This window comes from Ovis canadensis, chromosome 22, assembly GCF_042477335.2.
Source record: "Ovis canadensis isolate MfBH-ARS-UI-01 breed Bighorn chromosome 22, ARS-UI_OviCan_v2, whole genome shotgun sequence".
Lineage (NCBI taxonomy): Eukaryota > Metazoa > Chordata > Mammalia > Artiodactyla > Bovidae > Ovis > Ovis canadensis.
The window spans coordinates 66,743,248-66,755,783 of record NC_091266.1 but is presented as its reverse complement, the minus strand read 5'-3'; the positions used below and the strand labels follow the sequence as shown (position 1 = coordinate 66,755,783).

Here is a 12,536-nt window from a genome sequence, read left to right as displayed (position 1 = left end):
ACCGTGTGCTTGGGGGGCCGGTTAGTGGTCCTCACACCGGGCCCGTCCTCTGCCCTTTCCCCACCAGGCTCTCTGGACAAGGTGTGGGCACCATGGGGAGGGGGGTGCGGGAGGTCGGGGAGGGGGTGCGGGAGGTCGGGGAGGGGGTGCGGGAGGTCAGAGGAGGTGTGTGGGAAGCCATGGCGGGGGTGCGGGAGGTCAGGGCAGGGGTTCGGGAGGGCACAGGAAGGGGCTGCGGGCGCCCCGGGGAGGGGCTGCGGGAGGTCAGGGGAGGGGGTGCGGGAGGACACAGGAAGGGGCTTCGGGCGCCCCGGGGAGGGGCTGCGGGCGCCCCGGGAGGGGTGGGAAGAGGCGAGGAGGGTGGAAGAGCCCTGGTACCTTTTCGGTCATCAGCTTCTGCTCTTCGACCTCGGGAGCCAGGAAGAACGCGTTGTAAGCGCCTGAGAGAGAAGACCCCAAACCCTGCTGAGCCCCCTTCAGCGCGGCTGCGGGTGCTGCCGCAGCCCCCAGGCAAGCCCGCTCACGCACCGTTGACAGGAGGCGGCCCGAACAGCACGGCCCCGTCCTCGGCCACCAGCACGGAGTCCAGACACAGGCAGGCTGCGGAGGAGGCGCGGGTCAGGGCCCCCGAGGGCTGGCCGAGCCGGGGGCAGGGCAGGGTGGCTGCCGGGGCGCAGGCGCTGCGGGAGGAGGGGGGGCAGAGGAACGGGCCCGCCCGCTGAGTGCTGCCCGGGAGGGGCCTCGGGCGAGGCCGGCCCTCTCTACCCGCAGCAGAGGCTCACGGGGCCTGGGGGTGGCCGCACCGCAGTGCCTGCCCTGTCTGTCATGTGCCAGAGCCACGGTGGGGCCAGAGACGTCTCTCTGCCTGGCAGGGCGGAGCTTCGGGGGCCACAGAGCATCACAGCACCCAAGACCACCCCCACCAGCCAGAGGGGACAGCGTCACCCCTGCTGAGAGGACGTGGGCTGAGCCCCCCACGCGGCTCCGGCTCCACTGCAGGGTCCCCGCTCTAAGGCCCACACATTTTAAGCTGCGCTCTGATCCCCTCGTTCCTGAGACCAGAGCCAACACCCCAGGCTGCCCCCGGCTCACAGGGTGGACACGGCTGCCCAACCCCAGGTTGTGCACACAGCACACGGGCGAGGGAGGCCACTCAGCCCCCAGGTCCTGGGCCAGATGTGCTGGGGTGGGCGGGCTGGGGGAGGACCCGCGGGGGGTGTCACCTGGGTGCTGGCCGAGCGTCCGCAGGGTGCTGAGGCACGCGTGGGACAGAGCCCAGAGCTCGTACTCCTTGAAGGGCCGGCCCAGCTTGGTCAGGAGGTCCTGCAGGGAGACGCCCTGGGGGTGGGGGAGTCGCATTCAGGGTGCAGGCAACTGGGAGGGGTTTACAGGGCAAGGACCGCCTCCAACACGGTGTGTGTGCTCCTCCCCCCGCACGACAGGCTGGGGGAGTCCCGGCATCCACACAACAGGTACTGGGGGCGAGTGGACAGTCCAGATCCCTGTGCACAGCCAGCGGAAACGTAAAACGCGCAACAGTGTGGAAACCGCATGGAGGCCCCTCCGAGAGCAGGTGCGGAATTACCATCCGCTCCAGCGCCTCAGAGAGGCAGGTGCGGAATTACCGTCCGCTCCAGCAACCCCACTTAAAAGCGAGGTCTTGAAGATGTAGTTGTACAACCACGTTCAAAACAGCGTGATGCACAAGAGCAGAGAAGTGGAAGAGCCCAGGTGCCTTTGGGCGATGGACGGACAAGCATGGTTGGTCCATCCACTCGGGGGACATCGCTGAGCCCTAATGAGAGGGGAATTCCGACACAGCAACAATGCAGATAAAGCCCGGTCAGCGACATGCCAGCCACAGAGGGACGCTGATTCCTCACACATCACAGACTGAGGGGTCACAGCCAGAGGCAGGAAGCAGATGGGAGGGTGTCAGGGCTGGGGGAGGGGAGGAGGGGTCCATGCTCAAAGCGGGCGAGTTTCAGTTTGGGAAGATGAGAAAGTTCTGGAGGCGGTGGTGGTGATGTTCGCACAGCAGTGTGAGTACCTGCTGCCACCCGCCTGCATGCTTGAAATGGTTGAGACTGACTTCATGTTACGTATCCCCCTTTCCTTGTGACCCCTATCCCATAAAAGTCCCAGAATCAGAAGACTGACTTTAGCTGGGAGGGAGTTCTCTGATTTGGGGCCACGGGGGGAGCTAGGCCAAGCCACCACCCTCGGGCACAGACATGCGTGTTTACAGGAAGGTTCGGAGGTGGTGGCTTCACTGCTCCCGGGCTCCACTCTACTCCAGGGTGCAGCCGCCCTGGTCCTGTGGCTCCCCTCCCCAGTCTCACCCAGGCTGTGCCTGGCCAGGGGCCTGGATTTAGGGGCACAGGGCTCCCCAAGTCTCCTGCTGTATGTGGAGTTGGAGCAGCCAGCTTTGCAACCAGGACCTGCTCTCCAGAGATCTGGGTCCCTGACACCTGACGAGCTGTGGCCTGTGTGTGGGCCTAGTCACCAGAGGTCTTTGGGGCAGGAAAGCTGGTGGCTGAGACCATGGCTGGGCTCCCCATCAGCCATGGGCTCTGCCTCCAGACACCACCCACCCTCTGCAGGGTGGTCCCAAGCCTCAGTTCACCCATCTGGGACGTGGGCTGCCGTGAGGCTGTCGGGCATTTGAAGGTGAGTGGGGACCCGGGCTCAGGCCTGAGGCTTTTCACCCCGGAGCCTGGCTCTATGCACACAAGTGCGGCTGTGTGGCTGGACACGGTGGGGGCGGGGCGGTGGGCAGTGTGGGTGGGGTGGACAGCGTGTGGGCCTTGAGCACGTGTCAGTGCGTGCTGGGGTCTCCAGGAGGGATTTCCATTTTAAAGTGACCATATTTTTCATGTAAATTACCCTCAGGTGCTTGTCAGGATATGAATAAAAATGTAACTCAGTCAGCCCTCCCCTTGAACCTCTGGGTCAGCAGTGAAGTTCCTCAGCCGTATCTGACTCAGGGACCCCATGGACTGCAGCCTACCAGGCTCCTCTGTCCATGGGATTTTCCAGGCCAGAATACTGGAGTGGGTTGCCATTTCCTTCTCCAGGGGATCCTCCTGACCCGGGGACTGAACCTGGGTCTCCACACTGCAGGCAGACTCTTACCATGTGGCCCACCAGAGAAGCCCTGGGTCACAGAGCGGGGTGGTCTGAGGCGGGGGGACAGCACTGCCCCAAATACACCCGTATTTGGGCCACAGACCCCCAGGTGGCTTTGTCCCGAGATGCTCACGGGGACCCACCTGGGGGGAGTGACTTGCTGGGGCCAAGACTTCCGCCCACAAGAGGGCTGAGGGCTGCTGCAGGCCACTCAGATCACCCGCGGTCATGCTAAAAACACACAAACCTCCTGGACGCTGGCTCTACAGGCGTTCTCTGTCCTTCCCAGCTTGCAAAGAGCGCCAGGACAGAGGAGCCTGGTGGGCTACGTTGGTAGGGTTGCAATGACTCCGACACGGCTGAAGGGACGCACGCCGGGTCTGGAAGATCACCGCCCCACCTGCCACCTGCCCTCCACCCGGAAGACCCCACCTCCTTGGGGAGACCCCACCCTCCTCCAGGGAGACCCCACCCCCTGGTCACGGTGGCTGCTCAGAACTCCGTAGGAGGAGAACGCGGCTCAGGCCCCATGGTAGAAAATCCGCCTACACCGCAGGAAACCAGGGTTTGATCCCTGGGTCAGGAAGATTCCCTGGAGGAGGGCATGGCAACCCACTCCAGTATTCTAGCCTGGAGAATCCCATGGACAGAGGAGCCTGGTGGGATGCAGTCCATAGGATCGCACAGAGTCGGACAAGACTGAGCGACTATCACCTTTCCAACCAAGCTTGACAGGTAAGCAACCTCAACCCACATTCTTAATTAATTTCTAATTTAAAGACGCCCCTGAGCACCAGGGCTGGCGAAGCAGAGCGGAGACAGCCCTTGGGCCTCCTCCTGGAAAGGCTGCTCCCTGCGCCTCTTTGAGAGAAAAACTAACCCAGCAAAGGCATGCCTGGTTCCCTGTCTTAAAGCTTGGAAACTGAGCCCAAGTGAAGCTGAAGCTGCCCTCCTTCCTTGGGGTAAATGACCAGCACTCGGAGGGCGCCCGTGAGCGTGCGCAGGCCCCACATGGCGTGCGGGACCCGGTCACCCGGGACCCGGTCACCCACCTGCTCGGCGGCCGCCCTGTCCAGCTCCCCGGCTCCGTCCGCAGTCCCCCTGTCAGTCTCCGAAGTCCCTGGGTCTCCACCCGCGTCTCGAGGGCCCTTGGAACCAGGCGGCGGACTTTCCCGAGCGGGGCTGCCGCTGCCCACCCTCTTGTCCCCTCGGCGACGGAGCTCGAGCTCTCGCTCTGGCCACAGTCTGGATCCAGGCTGTGCCTGGAAGCTGGAAAAGCCATGTTTCCCCTCTGGAAAGGCCTTCTTGGGGTCTGGAGAGAAGAATTCTGATGTGGGCAGCGGGGTTTTCACGTTGGTCAGCGACAGGCAGAGGGCGCCGGACTCGAGGCCGTCGGGCTGGAGCCGGGGGAGCGTCCGCACCTTTCTCAGGCGGCTCTTGTCCAGGAAGCCTCTGTCTTGGTCAGCCGCGGGCCGCTGGGCGTCCAGGAGGAGGCAGGCCAGCCTCTCGGGGGCCAGCTCTTCCTGACCCGGGCTCTCTCCGTTCTTCACAGGGGAAGACAGCAGAGCCTTGGAGGGCGGGGTCCCGGGGTGCTCCAGGCCTTCTCTGGTGGGGCTCAGGGGCCAGCCCTCCGGGGCAGGCAGGGCCTCGGGGTCAGCAGAACAGTCCCCTAGCTGCCTTTTGGGCCCTGCACCTCTAGGGGCCAGTCGCCCCCTCCAGGTGATGTCGCTGACATCTGGCGGAGAGCAGGGCATGGTCACTGCAGAGGGCAGCAGCCTGGGTGGGCCTCTCCCTGCCTCCCCTGCTCACGGCCACCAGTGAACGCACTGCTGCAGGACCCCTGGCCACACACAGCCCACCCCCCGGGACTGGTCCAGAGACGCCCTGGCCTGTCTCCTTAATCGCACCATCCTGGCTAATTAATGAGCCTCCAAGGCTCCGGTGCCCCACCCCCGCCTCCACCAGGGATGAGTTTCCCGCAGGGGAAACATTTCCTAAGCCCTGTCTAATCACTTCATCCAAAAAGCACATCGTTTTGCTATTATAATTACACGAGCGATCCTTCCCAAAGGAATAAATTAAACCTGGCTGCAGTCCCGCCTCATCTTGACGCACAACCTTCCCCGCACACGTGTCTGTGTGAACCGCTCTGTGCCCTCCTACTCCTGGGGGCCTGCAGCCCCGTGCCCTGGAGCCTCCCTGCTGTTAGGACCGCCAGCGGGCCCGGTGCCCCTGCAGCGCCATGAACGCCGACTTGGCGGGAAAAGCTGCTGCTTGGCTGGGAGAGGGGCCCTGCCGCCCCCAGAGGCTCTGCCTCCCCCAGGGCCCTCTCGGGCTCCGTGCTTCGAGCACAGCCCACAGCAGACGCTGGCACTAGTTCAAAGTGCCACTCGAGAGTACACCCAGAGCCGTGAAAGTCCCAGATGCTTCAGCAACAGCGTGTGTGGCAGGAGCTCGGTGGCCGCCAGAGGATGGCGCTGGGTCCACGGCCCCAAGGCCCCCAGAGCAGGACAGAGGTGAGGGGGCGTGAGCACCCACTTCCCAGATGCCCTGCCGCTCACCTCTGACTGGGTGTGCGTGTGTGCGCGTGTGGGAGCTGTGGGCGTGCGCTGCGTGTGCCTGCTGAGTGGCCTAAATAGGTGTGTCCGAGTTTGCACATGTATGTTTCTGTGTGTGCTGGGGGGCACATGTGATCTGTTCGGATACGCGTGCATGTAAGTGTGGGCGCTTCCACGGTGTGTGAGGACGCTGGTGCTGACGTGCACACGCACTCACACCTGCACGGCTGCATGCGCGGTAGTGCCTGGGCACGCGTGCTGGCCCGCTGGCGGGTGTGCTCACCTTGGAGCGCCCCAAAGGACTCGATGGAGAGCACTCTCCTCCCGGCGGCCGACAGGCTCCGGCACAGGCGGCAGGACGACGTGAGCCGCATCTTCTCCTCGCACAGGGCGATGATGCTCTGCGGCGGGCGGTGCTCAGCCCGCGCCCTCGCGCCGGCGCGGCCACCACCCCCGCCCGCTAAGCCTTCCAGGCTCTGGGGTCACGGCCCGGGGCTGGGGGAGCTTGCGGATTCTGTCCCGCCCATGACCATTACAAGGTGCACCCTTAATCGCCGAAGTGGAGTAAAAAAGTCAGGAGCCCGGATGACCAGGTGGTGGGGGCGCTGGATGCTTACTGGGTGTGCGAGTGCGGGCCGGGGGCGCACAGGGTTCAGGGTATTTCCCGGGGTGAGGCGGGGCAGGCCTGCGAGCTTACCTGGAGGTCGGGCCGGTCCCCGGGGTCCTCCGCCTGCATCTGGCCCAGCAGCGCCTCCAGCTCCTGGCTCAGCCTGGGCTGGGGCTCAGGCTCTGGCACGTAGTCGAGGGCTGCCTTCAGCGTGGCCCCCAGAGAGTAGATGTGAGCCTGCAGCATCAAAGACCCGCTGGGGCCGGCGGCGGCGGGCCGTGTGGGCCATGGGACCATGGGCGGGGCATGGGGCGTGGGCGGGGCCGTGTGGACCATGGGCGGGGCATGGGGGCGTGGGCGGGGCCGTGTGGGCCATGGGCGGGGTCATGGAGGCGGGGCCGTGGGTGTGTGGGCCATGGGTGGGGGCGTGGGTAGCGCCGTGGGGCGGTGGCCACGGGGCGGACCTGGGGCTGGCCCGTGGGGCGGGTGCGCGGTGGTCCGGGGCCGTGGCGTCATGGGCGGGGCCGTGGCGTCATGGGCGGGGCCGTGGCGTCATGGGCGGGGCCATGTGCATACAGCCACCCGTCGCACGCGGTGTTGCTCTTCCGAGCCAGGAGCTCCCCTGATCTTTCCAGGGCAGCTCCCCGCCTCACCCCCACCCCCAGGACATCTCTGCTCCTGCCCTGACTGCTCCTTTTTAGGCCACTCGCGGACTTCGCTACTTCTCGGCTGAGCTGTTGCCGTTTGGGGTGCATTCCTGGTGGCTCAGATGGTAAAGAATCTGCCTCCCAATGCAGGAGACACAAAAGACGCGTGTTTGATCCCTGGGTCAGGACGATCCCCTGGTGAAGGGCAAGGCAACCCACGCCAGTATCCTTGCCTGGAGAATCCCATGGACAGAGGGGCCCCGCGGGCTGTGGTCCACTGGGTCGCACAGAGCTGGACACCAGTGAGGAACACCTTCCCTCCTCACGTGAAGGGGCTGATCTTGGGCTCTGCGTCACATGGATGTCCTGTCACAGCTTTTAATTTTGTTCATGTGTCTTTGACATTAAAAACTTCTGCTGTTTCATTGGTGAGATCTGCTGTTGTGACCATCCTCGCGTGGACGTCTTCATGCAACCACGCACGTTCACGAAGGCTCAGGCCCTACAAGTGGGGCTGCCGTTTGGGGTCATGGCCAGCTGCTAAGGAGCTTCACTCATGAGTGAGATCATTCTTTTTTATTGGCTTCCTTGGAGGGCCTTCCCTAGCCCAGGACAATAAAAACTGCTTACTTCTCTGCTTTTCCAGTACTTTTGTAGTTGTGAAGCATCGAGCTCTCGCCCATCTGGGATATGTCTTTTTGCTGGGCACTGCAGGGATGGGGGTTTGTCTCCTGGTGGAGAGCCACCCTGCACAGCTAAAGAAGAGCCCGCCGTCTGCCAGCCTGGGCCTCGTCCCGCACCTCTGCTCCCCAGGGCCTGCGCTCTGCCCTGCCCCCTCTCACGCTGGGTCTCCTTCCGTCCAGACTGTGCTCTTTGAACCATGGTAGCTTCAGAGCACACCTTCACACCTGGAGGACAAGTTGCTCTCCCATCTCCCCCCGCCCCCCGGGGAGATTATTCTCACATTGGTCAAGTTTATAAGTAAAGTTCCACCATTCCCATTTTTTAAAAAAGCCAGAATGGTTGGGATTTTGGTGTAACAGCACTGATGCTGCAGAATCTGGGAGGGCCACCGTCACACAAGATAAAGCACATGGATACGGGCAGGATGGCTGTCTCTAGGTCGCACCGTCAGCAGCACGCTGATCCATCTGTGGACAGAAGCTCCCCTGTGGGAACTGTGGGATCCGGCAACATTTGCCAAGGGACCTGGCAGGGGTCGTGCCCACCTGTTCCTCAGGTGAGAGGCAGACATGCCTCTGGACCCCTTAGCTAGACTGACTAGGGAAACAAGAGAGGACTCAAGTAAAATCAGAAATGAGAGAGGAGACTTTACAACTGATGCCACAGAAACAAAGGATCATAAGAGACCCCTATGCATACACCAAATTGGATAACCTAGAAAAACAGGATACATTCCTAGAAACACAGAGTGTACTGAGACTGCATCCTGAAGAAATAAACTGAACTGTTACTAATAAGGAGATCAAACCAGAAATCAAAAACCTCACGACAAAGAGAAGCCCAGGATGAGACGACTTCACTGGTGACTTTTTACCAGACATTCATTTAGAGGAGAATTAATGCCAGTCCTTCTCAGATTCTTCCAAAAGTCAAATGAGAGGGAACACTCCCAAACTCATTTTATGAGGCCAGCATTACCCTGGCATCAAAGTTAGATAAGGCAATACAAGAGAACTACAGGCCAACATCCCTGATGAATACAGATGTAAAAATCCTTAACAAAAATTAGCAAAACTAAAGTCAAAAGCACATTAAAAAACATATGCCATGGTCAACTGGAATTTGTCCCTGGGATGCAAAGATGGCTCAACATAAGCAAATCAATAAATGTAATTCACCATATTAATAGAATAAAAGTTAAAATAATATGATCATCTCAATGCTACTGCTGCTGCTAAGTCGCTTCAGTCATGTCTGACTCTGCGCGACCCCATAGATGCCAGCCTACCAGGCTCCGCCGTCCCTGGGATTCTCCAGGCAAGAACACTGGAGTGGGTTGCCGTTTCCTTCTCCAATGTGTGAAAGTGAAGTCGCTCAGTCGTGTCCAACTTTATGCGACCCCATAGACTGCAGCCCACCAGGCTCCTCCATCCATGGGATTTTCCAGGGAAGAGTACTGGAGTGAGTTGCCATTGCCTTCTCCAAAAAACCATAGCTTTGACTAGATGGACCTCTGTCAGCAAAGAAATATTTCTGCTTTTTAATATGCTTTCTTCTACCCATCAGCACACTGAATTCTCTCAGTGACTCTGCTAGGCTGGCAGTTATGCTCCCCATTTTACAGGAGGGGAGACTGAGGCTCAGGGGAAAGCACCAAGTCTCTAGTGGTGAGGCGTGAGTTTAGACAAAGCTGGAACTAAGACACTGCTATGACTGCTGCCCTTTGGACAGACGGTGGCCCTGGGGGACGTGGCTGCCCCCCAACATGCTCACTCTGTTTCTCTGCCGGCTAGAGGGCAGGTTGAGAGCTGGATAAAGTGCTACCTTTACCCAAGTATGTGAGTCTTGGGAAAGTCATGGTCCCTGAAGTATGGGCATCATGTGATCATCTCAATAGAAGCAGAAAAAGCATTTGGAAAAATTCACCATTTTCATGGTAAGAACTCGCGATAAGTTGGTATGGTAGGGATGCACTTCAACATAACAAAGGTCACATACGACAAGCTCACAGCTAACGCCATACCCAATGGTGAAGAGCTGAGCTCTAAGTTTAGAGCAAGACAAGGATGCCCATTCTCACAATTCCTCTTCAACACACTGGAAGTTGTTGATAGCCAGGGCGACTAGGCAAGAAAACGAAACAAAAGGCATCCAGGCTAGAAGGGGAGAGATAAACTTGTCTCTGCGCACGATGTGGTCTTGCATGCGGAAAACCTTAGCTTCCATCAAAAGCTTTTAGAAGTAATCAACAAATGCTGTAAAATTTCAGCATACAAAAGCAGCACACACAAATCAGCTACCTTTTTATACATTAACAATGAAATATCTAAACAAGAAATAAGGCAATCAGGAGCTTCCCTGACGGTGCAGCGGCTAAAGAATCTGCCTCGTGATGTAAGGGACGTGGGCTTGATCCCCGGCCATAACACTTAGAAGTGAATGATACTGAAAATGCTATGAGGCAAAACTCACGTTTGGACGGGAAGTCTTAGCTTTAGGCGTTGACCCCGATGTTAGGAAAGAAGGAAAGCTCAGACTAATGGGCTGAGTGTCCGACTCAAGTTAGGAAGACTCGTTAACTTGAAACGAGCACAAAGAGGATGAAGCGGAGGCGCAGACTCGATGGAGAAGCCGCCACGCGGGGCAGGACCCAGCCCAGGGCACAGGTGGGCTCCCTGCAGAGCCGGCGGAGAAGCCGCCATGTGGGGCAGTCGCTCTGGCCCAGACGTGACTTGGCTGACCCGAGAAGCCTGTGTTTTTAAACAACTTATTTGACTGAAGTACAGTTGATCAACAACGTGTCAGCTTCTCCTGTACAGCAAAGTGACTCATTCATACACATCCTTTAAGGGATCCTTCTCATCATGGTCTATCACAGGATGCTGAACGCGGTTCCCTGCGCTGTGCAGCAGGACCTTGCTGTTCACCGTCTCACGTGTGACGGCTTGCTCCCACTAACCCCGAAATGCAATCTTTCCCTTGCTGTGGTAACCATGGTAACCACAATCCGGGCTGCGTGGCTGTGAGTCTGTTTCCTGCCATGTTTCATCTTCCACATGTAAGTGCCACCATATGGAATTTCTCTTTCTCTGTCTGACTGACTTCACTCTGATGGTCATCTCTGGGTCCATTCGTGTTCCTGCAAAGGACGTTATTCCATCCTTCTTCGTGACTGAGTCGGATTCTATTGTGTATACGCGCCACGTCACTTTCTCCTCTTTTTTGGCCACGCCATGAGGCTGGCAGGGTCTCAGTTCCCAAACCAGGGACGAACCCAGGCCGCAGCAGGGAAAGTGCTGAGCCCCAACCACTGGACCACAGGGACATCCCTCCGTCTTCGCCATCCATTCACCTACGGCAGCTTTACGGCCTGCTGGACACACTTCATACGACTGCTTTAGCCACTAGAGCAGGGGATGCCTTTAGAATCAGAGTGGAGTTGCTGCGGCTCAGGCATCCACAGAGGACCCAGGTGGCTGAGGGTTCAGACATGTTCCTGCATCCCTGAGAACCTGGATTTCGGGATGCTGCTATCAGCCTCAGGGACACCACCAGCCATTCTCAAAACAGTATCTGCCAGCAGCTGCCAACTGCAACCTTACGTCTCAAGCCTCCCCGTGACTATGCAGGCATTTCAGACCCCAACAAATCCTGCTTAACCAGCATCCTTCCTTCTTGCAGCTCCAACCCTAATTCTTGACAGACAACTTAAGTAACTTTGTGGGTTTTGCCTTTAAAGCCTCCGCATTTTGGACCCTGGTGACACAACGCAGTGCTTCCTGACCGTGTCTTTCAGGCCGCAGTCCTCTGTCTGGCTCAAACAGCAGCCTCTGCATTTCTATTGGATTTCTCTGCATTTCTTTGGATTTCTCTGCATTTCTATTATGGATTGTTATTATTTCTGTTGACAAAACTAACAAAATAAAGGGTATAGAAAGGATGTACTCCTTCCTGCAAGACTAGCAAGAGAAGGCACAAATAAATCGAAGGGGGTACCTATAGTGAAAGCATCGATTAAGAAAGGCTGTCCCCTGCAACTCTACAAACACAGGTAAAAATAGGTAAATTTTCAGAAATATGTGGTTTATCAAAAGCTGAGTCAATAAGAAATTCAAAACAGGTAAGTCCTATAATTATTAAAAATAGAGCAGCAATTAACTCTTTGCTCCAAGGAAACAGATGGCTTCCTAAGTAGGTCTGACCAGACCTTCAAGGACCAGACTATTCCATTCTTTCCTTTACACAGCAAAGGAAGCGGGGGCGTTTGCACACGACAAAGATACTCCTGATAGCAACACATTCAGAAACATCGACAGAATGGAAAACCACCAGCCACTCATGGAAATACGCAGAGATGCAAAGCAGGCATCGGTCGATCAAATGCAACGGCGTAAAGAAAACACAGGATGCTGCCCGTTTAGGTATTTCTAAGTGGGAAAGGCTGACTTAATGTTAGAAAATAAATTCGGAGATACTGACATCTTAATAATCATTTCAAAAGCTGCAGAAGCATTGCACAATAGAACATGATGCCTCTGCACAGCAGGGGCCTCGGGCAGAAGTCCTGCTGGGAAGGTGGGAGGAGCTCTCAGGATGGCGGAGAACCACTGACCTGCTCACCCCTGCTCCAGCCCACACGGGACACGTTGCGCCGTGGACGCGGCACCAAAGCTTTGGACAGCAACACAGCCTGCCCCCTTCTGCTGGTGACTTGATCAGCTGCAGGCAGATTTTTTACCACTGAGCCACCTGGGAAGCTTCCCTGGTGGCTCAGACTGAAGAATCGACCTACAATGCAGGAGACCCAGGCTCAGTCCCTGGATCAGGAAGATCCCCTGGAGAAGGGAATGGCTACCCACTCCAGTATTCCTGCCTGGAGAGTCCTGTGGAGAGAGGAGCCTGGTGTGCTGC

At 58.1% G+C, this 12,536-nt stretch overlaps 1 protein-coding gene across 1 annotated transcript in view; it reads right to left on the bottom strand.

The window, feature by feature from the left end:
• The window catches only part of KNDC1 (kinase non-catalytic C-lobe domain containing 1), a 56,007-nt gene that overhangs the window by 31,842 nt on the left and 11,629 nt on the right, over positions 1-12,536 (bottom strand). Inside the window, exons 6-11 of the mRNA XM_069567435.1 lie at positions 6,385-6,531; positions 5,971-6,088; positions 4,182-4,864; positions 1,224-1,338; positions 529-600; positions 379-440 (exon numbers count right to left, since the gene is read on the bottom strand). Coding sequence (XP_069423536.1) covers positions 379-440; positions 529-600; positions 1,224-1,338; positions 4,182-4,864; positions 5,971-6,088; positions 6,385-6,531 — 1,197 coding nt within the window. The remainder of the gene's footprint in view (positions 1-378; positions 441-528; positions 601-1,223; positions 1,339-4,181; positions 4,865-5,970; positions 6,089-6,384; positions 6,532-12,536) is intronic.